Source organism: Ambystoma mexicanum, chromosome 8 (genome assembly GCF_040938575.1).
Source record: "Ambystoma mexicanum isolate Mex_15411 chromosome 8, UKY_AmexF1_1, whole genome shotgun sequence".
NCBI lineage: Eukaryota > Metazoa > Chordata > Amphibia > Caudata > Ambystomatidae > Ambystoma > Ambystoma mexicanum.
The window spans coordinates 504,503,729-504,524,581 of NC_090929.1; the positions used below are offsets into that span (position 1 = coordinate 504,503,729).

Consider the following 20,853-nt stretch of genomic DNA (forward strand, 5'->3'; position numbering starts at 1 on the left):
GCATATCAGAGTTATATCTTCTGTTCATGGAGCCCCTTTTTCATATTCGTTTTAACCTCTTGTTCTGTTTAGGGTTTTTAGGTTTTTAAGGTCACACTTTGATAGTAGTGCAATGTAAATAGAGTAGACCAGAATATCAAGACTACTTAGTATAATTTAGTTTTATTTGGAGAGAAAGCACATGCCAGTTAACTGCTGTGGTTTGTGCCTATTCATTCTTGAGAAGATGGGAATTGTCTGTGTGCGCTGCCCAAATTCTTCTGAGCGGCACACAGAAGGTAGGTGGGCAAGCACACATGCGTACAGCTTAGAGGGAACATTGCCCCTGGCAGACCCTGCAGTACCTCAATCCACTGGGAAATGGAATGTCATCAACAACTTATTCACAGACAAAACAGACAAGATAAGGAAGTTCATTGACATCGTTCATAATAGCCAGCAATGTATCAAGATAAACTGAATTCAGGGGTATTACTGTAGAAGCCTGACCAAAATTCTCAAAGCCTTCAAACCCACCAACTTCATAGACGACACCTTCTCCTCCTCCATTGTGAAGATCATCACAGCTGAATCACTCACACAACCTCACACGACTTCTTAACATCATCAATGCATCCGTCATGCTTTCTAGATGCACTCAAAATGGAACAGATCAGCTCACTGCTGAAGAAACCCACACTTGACCTAGAAGACCTGGCTAACTACTGCCCCATTGCTCAATTACCCTTCCTCAGCAAAGTGAGTGAGAAGACCATCACCATCCAGTTGCATGAAAGAATCACTCATCACAATCTCCTACAGGACTAACAATTAGGTTTTTGACTAAAATGCAGCACATAGATCGCCAGCATCAAAGTTATGGATGACATTCTACAATTTCTGGACAAAGGAGACAAATTAGTTACTTACCTGCATGTTGAGACGAATCCAGGGTATTCGTCTCTTCTTCCTTATCGGGAACCACACCTTTTACGGTTAAGGAGGTGAGCCTGCTCAGCAAAACCCTCCCACTAGGGGTTTGGGAAAGCAGGACCTCACTTGGAGAGACCCCCCCTTTAGGGATCAAGGATTCCCATTATCATGAGGAACCTCCTATACCCAATGTACTCTCAACCCATACGGGAGTAAAATAAAAAGACATCTGTGTGTTTGGTTAAAGATAATGTTGACATTTCCTCCTGCTCGACAACTTGTAATGAACAACAACCCTTGAATGGAGAGGAGAAACCAACACAGAGGCGAGACTCAGACGGGGGCAAGGGGCAGAGCTGCACAGACCAGGAAGCGCTGCAGCATGATGTCTGAGGGAGACACCATCTGCCACACAAAAAAGCGATCAGGGCCTGAGAAGCGAAGGGCGCGCAAAGCGAACCAGACCTGGAGGCGCGGCCACCTACATGATGTGGTGGATCCGAAGCCCAAAAACAGCTGCCGAATCCAGGGATGAAGGGAGGACTGGATCCTCCACTCTCAGACCGAGAGTCAACAAGAGAGAGAGAGCCAAGACGAGCAGAACGTGAAGACCGCTAGCATCCAGCGCAGAAGAGTGGCAAGCCATGGAGAACGATGCCATAGCAGATAGGATTGACCCTTGCTGGAGCAAGCACCACAACGCAGCAGGTACGCAGGGTGCCCAGGTTAGAGGGAGGCGAAGAGTGAAAGAGCGGTGAATAGGGAAGGACTGTCCTAGCTCCATCCGAGGGTGACAGGGGTGCAAGGGAATAGAGAGCACAAGTCAATGAGAAGGGATATGGGAGAACGAGAAATCAGAGCAGCTTAAGCCTGGAGAAGGGCCACAGAGACCTGAGAAAACTAAGACAGCAAGAAGGAGATAGGGGGGTCATATGAACCCTAAAGAACTACCTGAGACATTGGGTCAGGAGACTTTAAAGGAGCCACAGGGGCACAAAGACAGAGTGAAAAGCAGATATCACAGGAGCACAGAGGCACCTGAAAGTTGGTCGAAGTGTGGAGAGAACGACCAAGTTGGTGGAAAAGGATCAGGGGAATATTCCTCCACCTAAAGAATTTTGGCCCTTTTATTTTTCCAGGAATTTGAGACTTTATTTGAACTTTGGGAAACTTTGAGTAACTTTTGATAAGACTGACAAGAAATGTTTTCTTTGAGAAGAACTGTTACTTACTTTAAACCATTGGATCCAGACCCCGGGGGGATACCTGGGACAACCAGAGACACCTTTGGGGAGAACCAAGAGTGCAGGGCACACCACCTATTTTCTTTTACGTTTTGCTAAGTGGTAGGGACAGTTTAATGGATAGGTTTGGACCGAGGACTGCTTTTGATTTTGACTATAGACCAGCACCTTAGTTTAGTTTTGTTAGGAAGGGAGGTTCCTTTTAGTAGTAGGGTCAGGGAAGTGTTTTTGTTTAATTTAAATAGAAACTCCATGCAAACGTATCCTCTGGTCTACGTCCTTCTTCTGGCTTGCCACAACGTGTAGCTAGAAAAGACAATACTGGGAATCCTTGCTTAGATGTTCTACTCAATCCCTCCACCGCTTTTGATACAGTTAACCATGAAGTCTTCCTCAACATCCTCACCATGCACATTGGCTTCAATGGTATTATACATAAACTTGTCCTAGTTGGATTATTTTAGTATTTCTTAATATGATATTTATAAATGTTTTAGTTCAGCAACAATCCGGAAAAATTGAATGTTCAAGCAATTATTATGGATAAAGAAATATCTCATCTTTCAATTACATTTTTAAACATTCAAAAACCAAAGAATGTGTGATTTGCATAAAAACATAATTAAAAAGGCCAAAATACAAATCAAAAACTGATTTTAAATGCAAGACGAAAAACAATATTTAACCAAATTAGTAAAAAATACACATATTTGAATGGTAAACAGAAAACACGTAAAACTAAAATCAGCCCACACATGAATCAGTATTATCTCTAATATGGGAGAGAACAAAGAATAAACAGTTGTGCATAGTCCATGCATTTTTTATGAATACCCAAAAATGTGTTTTTGTTAATAAATTCTAAAAACCGTATTGATTTAATCTATTGTTCAACCCCTTGTTCTAATTATAGAGATCTGGTCTGGTTGACGTAGGCTCATGTTAATGTTTGCCAGCTATGTTTTGGTATCAAACAGTCAATGAGATAGAGTTCCTCAGGATCCAGATTACTTGATGGATTAATGTGCAAGTTGCCATCTTGGATAAACTAATGAGTGTGAATCACACTTCTGGTGTTTTAGCCACAGCTTTTTAAACTATAATCTATGTGCGATTAGGATATTGTTGAAATTGAATGATGCCACTTACTCTGGTCTTTTAATTGATTGTAGTACAAGTCACATTTCTATGGAGTCCACACTTACCATTTTCACAACTGCACTCGTTTGTCACATCCTGCATGCTGCTGCCATCACCAAAATGGCTTCGATCGAGCAGTCCTGCAGTGGTTTGCCTGCTACCTCTCTAACAGAGACTACCTCAGCCAGATGGGTCCCAGCAGATTCCAACACCACCCAGTAACCTGCAGAGTTCCATAAGGCTCCATCATGTCCGCTCATTTTCAACCTCCCTGGCTGAAGTCCTTACAAACATTGACAACAAGATACACCAATAAGCAGCTTTACCTAAAGGTCAATGGCCTCAACAACATCTATGTACTCAAGCACAGTCTGTCCATCATCGAAGGTTGGAAGTCAAGTACAAGAAGTTCAACCCAACAAAGACCAAATTAATTCTGGTAAGGAATCCATCCAAGAGAACTCAAGTCCAGAAATAGCTAACTGATATGAAGCTTGACAGATACACACCTCGACGTTCATTCATTGGAAAGACTATGATCTAATTCAAAACACACATCGCCAAGAAGACTCAAGAAGCATGATACCAGTTTGCGCTCCTGAACAAAGTCAATCTCTTCATCCCTGCCCAGAGTTTCAAAACTTTTGTCCAAGCCCTGGTCATCTCCCATCTGGATGGTGGCAATACCTTACTCGCATGAGTCCCAGATACCACCTTTGCCCCTCTAAAAGCTGTCCAGAAGGCTTCAACAAGCCTCATCACAGGACTAAGAAAATTCTACCACATCACCCCCATTCTCAAGGAGTTGCATTGGCTACATCTTTAAGCACACATCATGTACAAGACAGTCTGAATCCCCAACAAAGCAGTCCCAACCAAAACCCCACGTTACCTGGCCTAGAAACTCACCATCTCTGGGAGACAGCACACCACCAAAAGCCACAAATGTCAAGTTATTCAGGATTCACATGACTACTGCTATAAGGAAGGGGAATTGGGAAGTTATCTGATGGACAATCTTTTTCCTGTACGAGTGATTATGGTGTGTTTGTTAGTTTCAGTGTTTGTGTTTGCTATGACTTTTATGAGAACCTTTCCATACCTAGATTGGTTTTCTGGAGAGCGGGCCTCTCCCAAATCAAGATGGTGAAAGAAGGTTGGAGAGCGGATTGGTTGTTTACTGGCAACCAGGTAGTTCGCCTTTCATCTATTCTTGTCCTATGAACAGGTCCCAGTTGTTTGCCCTCAGCCAATTTGAGGTACAACAAAGGAAAAAGGCCCATCTGAACTATCACAGAATCCCTTTGTTGGATATGAAACTAAGATTTCCAGTGATGCCTGGTGTCAAAAAAAAGGAGCTGCTTACCCATACTGATTTAGTAAAATTGTTACTTTAACATCTATGCGGCAGAAGCATAGTCTCATCACCTGAACACTGGATAAAATATATTTATTTCCAGGTGTGTTCTCTGGGGCTTCCTTGGTGCCCTTGAGAGAGAAACCAGAGATGCTTGAACCCAGAATGCATTCCTCAATTTGCACATGCTCCATCTGCAAAGTCTGAGCATGAAGCGAGCGCAGAGGCCTCTTCAGGTGAGCCGCTATGCGAAAGATGCTGCTACTCTCTGCTCAAAGTAGTGTCTTTCATCTGCAGCATTTGCACACCTCCTGAATAGTAATAACAGCAAAAGCCGCCAACAAAGGATTTCGTTTTCTGCAACCTGTCCTTTTTACAATGCTGGACTGGCCTACAGGGAACTCTGAAGATTTCCCAGTGGGCCTCTGTTCCAATGGCCTCTTGTGTGGGTACCATGGTTTTCTGCTCCTCTTACCCTCTCTCCCATGCATCCACCCTCTACCTTACATCTTTGCCTCATCCTTCACATCACTTTGAAGTAAAGAATTGCATATAAGGCTTCCAGAATGTTGTTTCTCACGATTAACAAATTCTATATGTTCGTTTGTTGTTATGTTTAATTACTTTTTACTTCCTGTATGGGATCTAAAATGTTCTATTTGGACCGATTTTTCCAAATGCTATTGTGGAATACACCCCTCTGCCCCAAACCCCACACAGAGGGGTTGGGCTTTCTCACATGGTGTAAAATGTGGCCCTTTGAAAATCATTTCCAATGCCACTTTAGCTTCCCAGTACAGCCCTGAGTAAAACTAATTAAGAGTAGACATTTTCACTTGATTTTGTAGCACTGGGACATTGTTTTCTAGAAACTATTTACAAAAGAAGTTACTGAAAATGTAACTTGGAGATAATAAAAGCACATTTAATAATCAGCCAGGGCATAACTGGAAGGCATTACAGAAAACTACGTTTAGACTGTGTATAGTATTTACGATCGTGTTAGCTTCCATAGGGATAGTTAGGTATATATTCATAGCAGTGTTTTTTGAACTCCCATTAGGAAAGAAACCCTTAAGCTAGCAGTTCTGTAGATCATATCAATAAACAGCTGAACAGTTTATAGATTATGTTAAAGTCTACAACTCACCAGCCTGCCAGAAGTTTGTCTGGGAATTACATGTACTGTAGTGATTGAGACTGGAGAAGGGGCAATATGGGAGACAAGGTGAGACATACGGAAACTGAACTTCTCTTTTCGTTTGTAGATCTCAAACAATCTGAAGAATGCCTTGTTTGTTATTATGTCCCAATACGTTTTCTCAAAGCGGTGTTGATAGAGTTACAGGGATCTAAGGGTGTTGCACACTTGAGGCTCACATGTATCTTGGGGGCCAGGAGCTCTTGCCGAATTCCATTTGCTGGGACCTGACAGAACATTGACAGACTTGAAACCATGAACTACAAGAGGGATTAAGCATGGAAACAGGCCTTTTCTCGCAATGCACTCTTTCTGGAAAAGGTTGCCAATACAGAGAAGACTGTCTTACTCCATCCTACACTTTTGGAAGGACATAAAGACCCTACTCCTAATGGAAACTCTTTCCTATCACAGACATACATAAGATGCCCTCATTTCTGCCCCAGGACAAAAAACCTTTCTGTAATATAGATTGGGTCCCTGACAGTACACATTGAACCATCTTTGGGAGCATGTTTAATTTAATGAAGGAGAATCTATGGTTCTGCAGTGTCTAGGATTGAGAACACTGGAAAACTCAGTTACTATCAGCAGTGCAAACCGAAGCACAATGACAAACAACTGGCTCCAGCTTTTCTTGGGAACCTGAGATGACCAATTACGTTCCTCACATTTATGTATAACAGCCACGGTGAAAGCCAATATCTTTCATGATAATTCACTGACAAACAAAGCATTGCACACAATGAATACATATATTTATTAATGAGCTGCTGTATATCACTAGAAGCAACATAGTAGGCTGCAAAGTGCTAGAGTGTATTCGGCGGATCAGCTCACAGGGGTGCTGAGCACTTCACAAATGCATGCAGGATAGATTCATTTTCCAAAGGGGCTCAGGACCTCAAATGGTTGAGTAACCATTTGCGTAAATGGTTACTCAAAGGCTTAGCTTAGATTTGATTATCCCTGCTCCAACCAAATTAAGGATCATGACTTGCTGGTGGAATGACCCAGAGGCCACTAATGACAAGACAGGAAACAGATGGTTCCACAAAATGATAAAACAACAATAATCTAAATAGGGCAGCAGTAATTTAACGTCTCAATTAACATGGACATCAAAGTGGGGTCAAGGGTAATTCAAGTTCTGATTTTTTTGGTCGAATGATAAGTAAAGTTAAGTGGGTTTTCTTGGAGGGGAGGTGCAAACAATGCCCAGACTGGTGATATTCGAAGTGCATGTTTGATAAATCAAAAATAAATATATGTACAGAATACTCACAGGTTTGCAGGTAGGATTTGTGAATGTAATCTCAAAATCTGTTACCACTTTGCCTGGAATGATTGGGGTGAAAATAAGATAAAGCTTCACAGAGCCAAACGGGGCGACGTCGCCTTGGCTGATCTAGCGGGGAAAAAATGCATCATTTTAACAAATGTAAAGACACTATCATCTTTTTTTTTTTAAACCAAGTTTATTTTTGTATCGAAGGCATACAGGTAAATACAACATAACATTTGCCATCCATTATTAAATAAGTATATTTCTTGTGTTCGTACCCTGCAGTTTGTAGAAGTTCCTTTAGCCTTCGAAGATTTTCAATTCCCCATCCCCTTCCCTCCATCCCCCTTCACCCCTCACCTTACTGATCCCTTAACCCCAAAGACACTATAATCTTTTAAAAAATTGTAAAAACTGCCCGCTACTGTCCCAGGGCCTACAGAAGAGGTCAAAGATTCAACACACAATATTTCTAGAGATGTACACTGACTTTAACCCTATACGATTGGCCTATGCGTAGCTTTCAAGCCTTCTTTTATGTGGTCGGATCAGAACTGCACACTCACTAGTAATAAAAGAATTACGATTCTCCGTCTTTGCCACCGCAATCCCAAAATCCACAGATCATTTTACAAACTAGTGCCTAGCAATGCGAAGGGAACGTTTCTATGTTAGACCGCCCTTTACTGCATTGCTGAACGGATAAGAATTATGCATTTTACTGAAAGTGGCCGGTCAGGTAATCTTCACATTTCCATAGAGTGTTGCCCACCTTGTGCTCGATTCTGACAGCAGCACAAAAGAGACTTACGGGGAGCAGCATTCGATGCCCTCCCTCACGCATGTACGGCACAGGAATTACGTTTGCAGGAGCCTAAACAAACGAGAAAGTACTGCTGCAATCCGGGACAGGAGGAACATTCAAGTGATGATAGTCAGACACCGACTAGTAACGGATGCACTACAGATTGAGCCTGTATCTGCCCCAAAAACTCAACCTACTCACCATGAGGTAGTAAACAAAAAATGAAATTACTAGAACGTTTTATTAATGTATGTGTTAGCTAACCATATTGCACTGAAGCTTTTGTCTATGGGGGTGCTGGGACCAGGCAGACCTCTGCACTACCAGTCAGTGTAACTTTTTGATTCTTCTAGAAGAGATGTTTTTGTTTTGTTCAAACGCCAGAAGAGTTTCTGTTCCAAACACTATTTTTTCAGCATGTCAATCCTTTGGTTCTGTGTGAATAGACCTAATTTTAAAGGTCTCAAGAGAAAAAGGCCGATTTACAATGGCCGATTTTCTTTTGATCGTAAAAACAGCATTCTAAAGGTATTTTTCTCTTGAGATGTTTAAAATGTGCTTTTTTAAAATATTCAGTTAGTGTCACCCTCCCACCCACCATTGTTCCTCCCTGCATCTCCCCAAGCCCCCACCCTCTCCCAGGCGCTATGTGTAAGAGAGATATTGGCATAGATGCCAATCCAACAACTGAGTGTTGCATTTTCTAGAGATGAGGCTGAAGGGGGGATGAAGCTGTGCAGTTAAAGAGCATTGCCATTGCCTAGTTTGAAATTGATAATGATTGGCATCCCTTCCATAAGAATAAGTTGTTCTTTTCTGAATCGTCTAAGTCAGAATTGAGTGGTGTCCACAGATCATCGATCCGGCCCAAGATTGAGTGTGTAAATTGTGTTGTTCATATTTATTGGTACTTACATTTTTATATTGATATCATGTCTGAAGAAATACAACCACATTATCCTGGCTCTAAAAAGTTTCCATTGCCTGCAAAACAACCACAGACCGACTTCAAACTACTGCGCATCGCATACCAAACATAGCGAGGCAGACCACCTGGATGCATTATGCTTGAAGTACTATACCCACACAAGCAACTTAAAATTAGCAAACATTGGAAACCTACGAAAAAAACAATGAAGGAGATGTTTGCGGGAATACTGTTGAGGGCTACAGCCACAAAATCATCAAACTCATTAACTATAAATGTATGCCTTCAACAAGAGTGCCCGAGTTTCAGGAGGGTGCTGAAAACCGCCCTCTTCGCATTCACTTATTCAGAATGAACACATTCTCATGACCCCTACTATCACTTTGATAATGTAGTAGGGATAACTGCCCACCATACAGTCAAAAAGGTTTTGTATAACAGACTAAGGGCCCCATCACAAGTCTGGCAGTAAGGGAATTAGTTGTGCCAATACTGCTCCACCGGATGAGCCAGAGCAAATACCGCTGACTGTAAAACCTGCCGACGCTATTACAGCCAGCCCACGAGGCGCAAACACAGTTGCATCACAAGTCCATGTTCGGCAGTATTGGCACTGAAAATCGGAGCATGTACCGCCGGCTACACAGTGCAGTTAGCTCCAGGTTCCAGATTGAGGTAAATGAACACAGGTGCCTGAAATGAAGCCACAGGTGATCCCAATCCACCCCAGAGTGCTACATAAGGCACACCTCTATCCCAAACACTGTTTCCAACACCATGCTGCCACTATGAGCTGGGACAGGCAGCTGCTCATGCTGTGGCTGGAAGTAGAGAGGCAGGACAACCAGGCCAGGGCACAGGGAGTACACAGGGCGGGGGTTGGGGAGGAGGAGGAGAGCCCTCACCCTGGACCCGCACCGACAGGCAATTGGTCACCTTGTAACACTTCAACAGGGAGACCAAAACAGAGCTGATCACCAGAATACAGGACGACATAGGGAGCAGGATCAACATCCGTACATCTGTGCCCCCACTGCTGAAGTTAGTGTCTGTCCTACAATTCCTCGAAACTGGCACCTTCCAGCACTCAGTGGCCATGATGCATGACATGGCACAGCCCACATTCTGCGCAGTGTTGGGCCAGGTGCTTGAAGCCTGTAAGAGGATTCAATTCAACACTACAGCTAAGTCAATGCCTACTCTGGGATACTGAATGGAAACCCTTATTGATATATCTTTATGTCCAGTTCATGAGTTCTGGGTGACTACCCCTATATAACACCCCTCTCTTAGAATACCCCTGACCCCACTGAGCCAAGAAGTAGTTCTGTTTTGCAAGTTTAAAAGGTTTATTTGAGAAATAAAACAAAATATAGATACCATGCTTTTATAATAAATTAATAATCGATATCGCCCTTATAAATATAATGTTAATCAACAATGGGTAATCTGACACTAGCACACTTCTTTATAATCAATGAGTAGTGGGTGTAGGATGGATAAAGTAGCAACAATACTTTTATGATTTCAAGGGAAAAGCAATGGGGAATAAAATGCAGTACAGAAATACTTGATATGATTTTAGCAAAATATAAGATAATCACTTTTTCTCTGGCAATTCACCCCCCTCCCCTATGCAATGTAAGAAATGGAAGGAGATGGAAGTAACACACACAGTTCTCAGGAATGCAATCAAATACAATATGAAATTCAATTCCCACCCCAGCAAGCTTAGAGAAAACAGGTATGAGTTTTAAAACACAGGCCCAAGTGCTTTGAATGTGGTGGCAATGAAGTGAGAAATATGCTGAAAATGCTTTTAATTCCCTTTAGGAGGTTCAGGGTGAGTGGGAGATGCGTGTTGGTATTAGTTCAGGCTCACTTTAGCAATGCTCTATGATTTATTACCAAGTTGCAAACGGATTTTAACAAAGGAAAGAATGGAGCTGCTATTTTGACAAGTGGAGAAATTGAGCCAAAATCGCAAATCGCGGTAAATTTCGCGAGTGCGTGTCTCGCGATTGCGGAAAAAGTATAAGGAGTTGGAAGGTGAAAAGCCTAGATTCTAAGCTTTCAGATGAAAGTTAAATTTCGTTCCTAGCCCAAACGGTTCCAGAGATATGGACGATTAAATAAAGGTAGTTTTTTGGATTTAAAGTAAACTCAAAATGACAGGTGACAGCTTGCAGCTTCAGAATTGACAGGTGACAGTTGTGCAGCTTTACAAATGACAGATGACACGATTTCTAGGATGCTGTTCTACTTAGGTTAAAATAGTTTCGATTAGATTATTTTAACTAAGAGATTGGTTCTGCACAGTTCTGCTAGGTACTCACAATATAAATTTGAAATAGGCCTCGCCACGGATCTGGTCAGGTTTTGGACTGGACTCCGGTTCTGGTCTCGGCACTTCACAGTGATCTGGGTCAGCTCTCTGGTTCTCTGGTCTGGTCTCTGGCAATTGTTCTTGGCAAAAGAATTCAAACAGCTCATTTGCAACTGGAATAGTTGCAAATGATTTTAAGGCTGCTGAGGCCTGCTGAGAAGAGTTCTCAGTTTGTGGGTTTAGGCCCTTGCTTTAAGTTCTGAAGTAAAGTTCTGGTCTTTGGAGATTGATGGATTTGAAGTCTGGATCTAAGGATGTGAAGTCGTCGGTCAGCATGCTCCGCAGAAAATGGAATTGAATGTCTCTACCTGTCCCAGCAGTCTCTTTTTATGTGTTTTGAAAATGGGTGTGTGCCTGGGCCTAGCTAAGCCTGCCCCTCTCTACTTGTCATTGGCCCAATTCTCCCCTCTCCCATGATTGGGGGAAGGAAATGGATTGTCAGCATGATGAAGTCTGTTTATGGGTCAGAGGATCCTCCCCTGGTCAGTTTGCCCACAAATCTATATTTGATTCAAATACATCCTTCCCAGATATACAATTTGTTGAAATTACATGTGCACATTATATATTCCTTATGGTCCATGCGTGTCCGCCTCTGATCTTCCTGGGGGCTTGCATTCAAAAATGACAACATTTTGCGCTTTTTAACTGGTCTTGCAATATCGGACATTTACCCAAAATTACAAACATGTGCGCAAGGAGTATGGACATTAATTGATGAAGTGTCAGAATTTTAACATGCAGACATTTGGAGCGAGACCCTATTTTCCGCTAGCAACCCCCCAGAATACACCACAGGGTCCTAACGCCTCTCAAAATGTTCACACAAAAATCACAAAAATAATGATATTACTTATATAATTCTGACAAGTCCGCACTATGAGTTATCTATCTTTTTAAAATTATGCCCTGGTCAAAAAGGGCTGTGGCTTCCCACATCACAGGGTGGAATAACTGGTTTATCCACTTCCCCCAAGCCAGCTTGTTCATAGAGGCACAGCTGCCCCCCAGTTTCTCCCAAGAGCAAGCTATTTTACGACGCCCCCAATATAACATTTGCCTGAGTCCAGGACAGGCCTTTGTTCAACTCCCTGTAGTCCCCAGCTGCTCCATCCCTAATCTAATCAGAGATGTGACAACTCCTTTTGGCAAGGGGAAGAGTGGCTGAACAGGCTTCTCCTGTCGGGGGTAGTTGTCAGGCAGAATCCAGTTTCACTAAGCCAGGTTTCAGCTAAATGTCACTTTTTGTTCCCAGTTTTCTACATTCAAATCAAACTGACAATTTTTACATATACATAAAATAATTACTTCCTTCAAGTCATTTCAGAATATAGTTTTACATTGTATCCACATCTTAGCAAGTCTTTCCTTGGTCTGGTTTTGTTTCATTTGTTCAGTTTTACACAAAAGGCTGGTGGTTTTAAAACGCCGGCTTTCTGATAGTGGTGAGTACTGGTAATGCAACCATTTTTGGGATTAAGAAAATGAATTCCCCACAGTTCTGAGTTGCTTTTTTTGCAATCAGCATTGCCATTCCCAATGGTTTCAGGCTACTGTGTGTGTAGCCCACTGGTGGTTTTAGACAGTGCCCTCCTGTGCTCACAACATAGGCAAAAATGGGTGGCAGCCTATTCTTCATGTTTTCCCTGTGCACTCTCTGGGGAGTTCTGGCCATCATGATGCTTTCCATGCCAGTACTGCACAGTTTTATTGTAGGGCTTGGATGCATGGGTAAAAACATCCCACAAGCCCCCCCTCTTGCGATGGCCATTCTGTCCTTTCACTGATGGAACTCGCAAGATCTGGGATGTTCGCCTCCTCTTCTTCCAATTCCATAGGTGACACAGTTCAGCATCTTTTCCTCCCTCCAGTCGATCAATCAGTTCTCCTTGCTGGTCCTGATGGGAGTATTGGGCGGTACCCCGGGCCCCTTGGGTCTCTGCTCCCGGTCTTCGGTTCGTCCTCCTTGGCCAGTCTCCAGGTTTTCTTTCTCCTAGGACGACAAAGGAAAAGCGGCAATACCTATTCGTAGACATTTTTCCGTCACTACTAATGGTGTGGCAGACATATACATTTTATACTTTAACATACCTAACATTTTACTTTTGAGATACAAGTTATCATTCAAAGACAGTGGCTTACAAGAGTATAATATTTTAGAGACTATATGTGGGATATTTTAGGGTTGGAACTGAATTAATCGGGAGCGGTCCCCTCTGGTATTGCAACACTTTAGCTGGTTAATATGGACCCACTTGTCTTCCCCTTCCGCCAGACTGCCTTTGGGGATGCAGATCTTATAGGCAACAGGGGAGATCTTGTCTATGATTTCAAACTGTCCCTTCCATGTAGGCAAGAATTTTCCCTGTTTGGCCTGGTTCCTTTGGAAATTGTATAGATAGACCCGATCACCCACCTTATATTCCTTTCGGGTAGTTTTTAAATCATAGTGGGTCTTCATGCTCTCGACTGATCTTTCTAGGTTCCGCTGAGCATAGGCAAAAGCATGCTGAAGGTGTTTCCTTAAATTCTCCACATACTCATGAGTTGTGGAGGCATTTATCAACGTTTGCTCTTGGGTTCTGTAGAGCAAATGCTGGGAAAGCACCATCTTACGTCCAGTCATCAACTCAAATGGTGACATTTTGGTTGCAGATGAAGGGGTAGATCTGATGGCCATTAGGACCAGAGGTAATCGGATATCCCAACTTGGCCCAGAATCTGCCACAAACTTTTTTAAGATGCTCACAATGGTTCGGTTATATCTCTCCACTGCTCCAGAAGAAGCTGGTCGGTAAGCAATATGTAGCTTTCATGTGACCCCCAGTTTCTCCCACATCTTTGTCATTACTTCACTGGTGAAGTGGCTACCCCTGTCTGACTCAATCCTTTGAGGTAGACCAAAACGGGAAAAGATGTGGTTAATCATCAGGGCAGCTGCTGTTTCTGCCTTGCAGTTTGGGGCTGGGAAACATTCCACCCACTTGGTAAACAAGCATGTAACGGTCAACATGTACTTGTTTCCTCTAGACGAGCGAATCACAGGGCCTACAAAGTCGATTTGCAAATCTGACCATGGCAGTGTCATCCCAGTATGCAATCTCTCTTAAGATTTCCAGTGTTGTGTGAAACCCCCTATGACCGACGGTGGCCGCATCATGGGCGTGCCTTAACATCAGGCTTCGGAATGAGGTAGGAACCACCCACTGATCATGGCCAGCTTGGGATTTCCTTACCAACAAACCGTCTTGGATTCGGAACATTTTTGGACATTTCATCAACACTCTTAGGTCCTCTTTCCCAATGTAATCGGTATCCGTCAGGGGAAAGTTCTCAGGGTCCTCAAGGTGTTGGTAAAACTTACCAATAATTGGATCCCCCTTCTGAGCTGTAATTAAATCAGCATCAGGGGTCTCCTTACTCCATTGTGCAGTTGAAAGATCATTGTGAGCATTTGTCTGGGACCTAGTGATAGCGGTGACCTGGATTTCCCCCAACAGGGACTCTATTTCGATTAGATCCCCTTGGATGGCCCCGGTTTTGGCCAGCTGATCAGCTAAGTCATTTCCAGTTTTGTCTGGTCCCTCTACTTTGGAATGACCCTTGATCTTCTTCCAGTAGTTGGTCATCCCATTCGAGGTGACCAGATCATCAATGTTTTGGATTAACTTCCCATGTTTCAGGGGTTTGTCATTAGCGCATAACATGCCTCTGGTTTTCCAGTTGACCAGGTGCTCCACGAACCCGTTCCGTACATAATCCGAATTTGTGATGACCAGTTCGTGGAGTTGATGCTGGACAGCAGTGAGGATGGCCTGATGCACAGCCATCAATTCTGCCACCTGACTACTTCGGGGACCAATTTTGTATCCAGCGGAGGGTTCTGGGAACTCCTTCACCCATGCATTCCCTATGCCAGCCACCAGTTCTTTCTCCCCGTCGTTGTCAACATGGTAAGAGCATCCATCCACATAGACAGTGGGCATTCCCTCACACTTGTCTTCTTCAAAGACTTTGTGTGGGGAATTAAGGTATGCCTCCATGTTGTCCTTGATTTTTAGACTTTCGTCCTCGAGACAGTTTTCTCTGGCACAATCATGCAAGTCAGCCAGATCTTGCGCGAGGCGACTCTTCTTGTTTTGGCCATATCTGACCTCCACAGGAAAGCCTTGCATTGACAGAATCCAGGAAGTAATTCGGGAATTACTCACATTTCCGGCCCGGATTCTGTCACTTTGGAGATATTGCAGAGGCTGGTGTGGAGTCTCCACTATGATGTGTTTCCCCTGGATAAACGGGCGGTAATTCTTCAATGCCCACACCGTTGCCAGGAGTGCCTTCTCACAATCGTTGAATTTTTCCTCCACAGAGGATAAAGTTTTGCTCGCATAGGAGATTACTTTATTGACCTTGTCATGCTTTTGGTATAATACTGCCGTCAAGCACGTATTAGAGAACCCCGTCTCCAGGAAGAACTCCTTGTTTCTGACAGGGTAAGCTAGGCAAGGCGTTTGTGAGAGGCTTCTTTTGAGTTGTCTTACCGCCTCGGATTGTTCTGGACCCCATTCCCACTTGACCCCCCCCTTCAAGAGATGAATCAGGGGTCTAGTGATCTCTGCGTAGCCTTCAATGAACTTTCTGCTGTAATTAGTCAGTCCAAGGAGGCTCCTTAGTTCCCGCAGAGTTGTGGGGTCTTTCAGTTTCTGGAGTGCTTCCACTTTCTTTTCTTGGGGACAGAGACCCTGAGGAGTAATCTCATGCCCCAAGAAATTAACACGGGTTCTACACCACTGTGCTTTCTGAAAGGAAAGTTTTGCTCCGGCGGCCCTCAACTGTGTCAGAACATAACGGATCTCCGCTATGTGTTCCTCCACAGATTAACTTTTGATGAGGACATCATCTACATAAGCCAGGTTACCCCACGCACCCAGGTCGGGCATGGCCTTATGTAGGAAAATGTTGAATTCATTGCCGGAGTTGAGGTATCCGAAGGGAGTCCGGGTCCATGTGTACTGCTGGCCCCCAAAGGTAAAAGCCAGTTTGTATTGGTCCTCCCTTCTGACAGGCACGGTCCAGTATCCATTGGTCAGGTCTATTGCTGTGAATACCTGTGACCCCTGAATCTGGGCCAGCCCTTGGTCAATGTAGGGCAGAGGTCATCGGGAAGTATGGACCCGTTTTTTGAGCTCCCTAAAGTCGGCGCAGAGTCTCCACTGGCCGTTTGGCTTCAATATTCCCAGCACCGGATTATTGAAAGTGCTGTGGACTGGACAGATTATTCCCCGGGACTCTAGGTTCTTAATTATTTCAGTAAGGGACTCCATGGATGCGAGAGGCAAGCGATATTGCTTCACAAACACTGGAGTCATTCCAGGGTCCGTGGGAATTGTTGTGGTGTGGATGTCGGTGCGACCACAGTCATATGAGTCTACCGCAAAGAGATCTTGGAAATCCAAGAAAACTTGTTTCAACTTTTGCTTCTGTTCCAGAGTCACACATGCATCAGCTAGGTTGACTCTCTCTTCCACCATCTGCCTGAAGCCTGGAAAGACTTATGGTTTGGCTATCTCAGTGGCCTCCTCCAGCTGGGTGGAGAAGTCCCTGGTCAGAGTGCCGATTTGGACTGGAGGCTTCAGGTGGGAAAGGCAGTCCTCATGGACCTGGAAAATCACCTCATCCCTCCTGAAGTCACAAGTCACATCTTCCTTACCGTAAGGGCAAGAAGTGTACACCAGGAAGTTCCCCCCACGCCGGGTGAAGATCCTGTCTGGTGTTGTTTTGTCATCACTGTCACTGTCAAAACAGTCCTTGGGGATTGGTCCTAACAGTTCATTTCCTAGATCAATGGAGAAATGTCAGTCATCAACCGTCATTCCAATAATGGTGCCTGCGGCTAGAGTAATACTCTTTAAATCGCTGTTATCCACCTCTATTGGAATGGTGTCATGTTCTATGTTGACTAATGGAGTTGGGTTTACCCCCAACCCTTGCTGTTGGAGAGAAGCATTTAGATGTATATAAGCATCAGGGTTTTGCAATTTTTGTCCTCTTAACTTTCACTCCCAGGGAGAATTGTCGGGTCCTTTCTGGGATGGTGACTTCCTCTTTAATCTGAATTTCAACTGCATAAGGTAGCAATTGAGCTGACCTAAATGCTTTTTCTGAATCATCAAAGCCCATGGGATTATCCGCTAACCGGGACCAAGCTTTGAAGTTTATTAGGTCCAAACTAATGGCAAAGCGATTGAGAATGTCACTGCCTAAGTAAAAGGCGGCAATGACGTCTCGCACGACCCAACAATTATGGACTATGCTCTTGTTGCCAATGGAGATTTTGAGCATACACCTGCTTGGCAGAAGATGTTTGGAATTAGGTGCTTCCAGGTCCATTTCCCATTTGTCTAACAGTTTGAATGTGGGAATGACTGGATCTTTTGGAAGTTGGCGGAACATGGCTTCGCTGATGAAGCTCTTACCGTTGTTCACACACACTCAAGCGAGAACAGAATCCTTCCCATCATTAAACTGAACAGGGATGAACAACTGCTCTCCAATTTGCTGAATATCAGTCAGGCTCTGAGCTGATTTCACATCTTTCTGGACTATAGGAGTGGGAGTTTCTGATTGTGGATTAGTAAAGAATTTCAGGGTGTTTCCTTCCAGTGTGGAATACCACCTTAAACTGGAAGGAAGGTTGATTTTCAGAAATAGAGAGGACCCCCCATCACCAGTCTGTTGTCCTACTGCTATTACTGTCACGTCTGGAGTTTGGTTGTTCTGGAAGTGAAATTCTACTTGGTCAGATTTTTGTTCAACCATGTGGCAGGTGCCGTTTAAACTAACATGGTTGACACTCTGTTTTAATTTTATTGGTCGACTAGTCTGGGTCCAGAGGACTTTGTTTACGCAATCTATTAGGGGTGACAACCTTCTCAGGAGGTCATTCCCTAGTAAACAAGGGGTGCCCTCTGGAGTCACTACTATGACCGGGTGTTTCACCTTGTATCGCCCAATTTTGATGTCCAGATCTGCAGTCCCCTCGACAGGAATTTCCTTCCCGTCAAAGTTCTGCAGTTGTCCAGGAAGAGAGGTGAGAGGAATTCGGTAGTTCTCCCCCCTTCCTGCATTTAGTTCCTCAAAGGCCCTTTTGGACAGGAGGGTAGCTTGGGATCCAGTGTCCACCAGTGCCAAAATTGTACTCTGCCCCTGTACTTGTACCGGGGCATAGTATCTTCCCTCCTTCTCCTCATGGGGGCACAGATAATGCATATTTTTGGACAACTGGTGGGCTAACTTTCTGGTTTTGGACATTGCTAGCGAAGAGATTTGGGCAGAATTCTGTGGAGAGCCTTGGGAATCTGAAAGAAAAAGTTGGCAACTGGAGATCAGAGCCATTGTGGGTTCCCCTGGTTCCGGTTCTGGGCCGCCCCGCCCTTTTTGGAGGCAGTCATCAGGATGGGTTTGACCCAGGGGATTTCGGTATTGTGGGTTCTGGGATGAGATGATGGGCGGCGGTAGCTCAGTCTCCACATCTCCCCAGTCTGAATTGGAATCCCTTGGGACCCATTTTTCCTTGGGAGGAGTTCCCCCATCTCTGAAGGAGAAGATCCTTTTCCCAGGATCTTCTGAGGATCCCCCTCCCTCAAACTGGAAGACCTGTACCTCCTCCACAAAGTGGGTCTGTTTGGGTCCTTTGTTTCTCCTACCTCCTCTCTGCTCCTTGGGTGGCAGACTTTCAGGGGCAGGAGATTTTGTTTCCGGTTCCTGATTTTCCAGGGGCTGTTTACAAGTTGGGAAGGAAGCTTCCTTCAAGGCTTTACACCCCCCTTCCCCTTGTGCCTCCTCCCTGGGAACCGGTGGGTTATCGGGGTGCTGCCCCCGTCATTGTTCTGGAGCACCAGGTCCAGAGTTTGGGGCATTCTGCGGTGGCATGCTCATCTGAGGGTTCTGTTGAGCCCTCAGTATGTGACCCAGATCTCGTGCCATATTTTGGACCTGGCGCTCAAGTTGTGAAACCCGCTCAGGCTGATACGGGGCTCTATTTTCTCCCCTGGGCTGATCCCGGGAAGGGTAGCTATCCCTTCTCTGGTAATAATCCGGATTGGGAACATTTGGGTACCCCACCACCCTTGGCCTCCCCTCTTCCGGATTAGGTTGTCTGGGCTCAGGGAATTGGGGAAAGAAGGATGGATGGTTTTTGGGTTGGAAATTGGGTGGATACCTGGGAAAAAAGTTCTGCCCAGGATTTGTAGAATTTCTGCCCTCCTGTGGGAAGTTGGGAGGGAAGTTCCCTGGGTTAGGTGCTTGGCTGGATCCCCCCCTTGGGCTGGAGGAGTCCACACATAACCCAGGATTGGTCGGTTTCCCTTATAGCGGGGACTTACATAGTCAGGGGAGCGGGGGACCCCATTTGTGGGATTACCTCCTCGACTCCCTGTCTGTGACTGGCCCGAGGGCCTTCTGGGCTGTGAATTATTTGGTGCAGGCAGGTTTTTAGGCCCCCCATCTCCAAATCTAAAATGAGGGGCAACCTTTACCTCTGCCACCTTGGCAGCAGAGAGGTGCTGTTGGTTTTGGGGTTTTTCGGCGCGTTATTTTTATTTTCGGTAGGCTTCTGCACCTCATAGATCCGGGTAGCCTGTTCAATGACCCAGTCTAAAGATCTTTTCTCATGAAAATCTCTCACGAGCTGGGTCATTATGTATTTGGGTAAGGCATGGAAAAACGTATCGATAAATTCTCTGCTATCCGTGCGTACCCTTCTGGTGGTCTGCGCAAAAGCACGCTTTAATTCTTGCACAAACGCTTGTGGGGCCTGATCCTCCCCACATTGCAAATTGTAGGCTGCCTTGCGAGCCTCTTGAGGATTTCTGTGCACAGAAAAATGTTTCAAGATGGCCGCCCTGTATGTGGACCACCTTGAATGGTTTTGATCCTCCAGCCCCGCAAAGAAACTGGAGTATTCTGGTGAGAAGGTCCACTTTACATATTGAATACAGCTTTGGCTGTCCTTCAAATGGAAAGTCTCCATCATTTGCTCATAGAGCTCCAAGTGTTCCCAAACAGAATACTTGGCGTTCTTATGATAAGGCGTGATGACACTCCTTATTGCCTTTATTTGTTTCAATGGGTCCTTAAGCAAGGCCCTTTTTGCCTTATTGGCCTTTTTGGTTCGGGTAACCCTGGTCCATTCATCCTCCGACGCAGAAACGCTGCTCCCAGAGGTGCCCGTCTGATCTTCCAGGTTTTCCCGGATTCTGCGAGCCTGGGAATGGCTGGCAGAATGTGGGGACCTGGTCTCCTGTGCTTGGGTGCCCATACCCGGATGCCCGCCGATCCATTCCTGGGAGGTACTGGCCTATGAGCCCCATACTTCTAGCTGGATAGTAATCTGCCATCCCCGTGGCTCTGGGCTCATGTGCGCGAGGGGACATGGGGGTGGCAGAGTCCACGGACTGGGAGAGATGAAGGCCTCTGGTACTAGGGCTCCTGAGGTTATGCTCAGGAGTTTCTCTTTCCCAGCGAACCTCATCTCTATCCGCCCCTGCTTCCTGTTGCAATGCAAGAGCCTGTGCTTTCAGTTCCTCAGTTAAGG

General features: G+C 44.8%; 1 protein-coding gene across 3 annotated transcripts in view; it reads right to left on the minus strand.

Moving 5' to 3' along the window:
- CFAP74 (cilia and flagella associated protein 74) overlaps positions 1-20,853 on the minus strand; it is a 2,332,202-nt gene that overhangs the window by 1,139,580 nt on the left and 1,171,769 nt on the right. For all 3 annotated transcript variants that reach the window (XM_069610170.1, XM_069610172.1, XM_069610171.1), the window contains exon 21: positions 7,140-7,262. In XM_069610170.1, the coding sequence (XP_069466271.1) occupies positions 7,140-7,262 (123 nt within the window). The remainder of the gene's footprint in view (positions 1-7,139; positions 7,263-20,853) is intronic.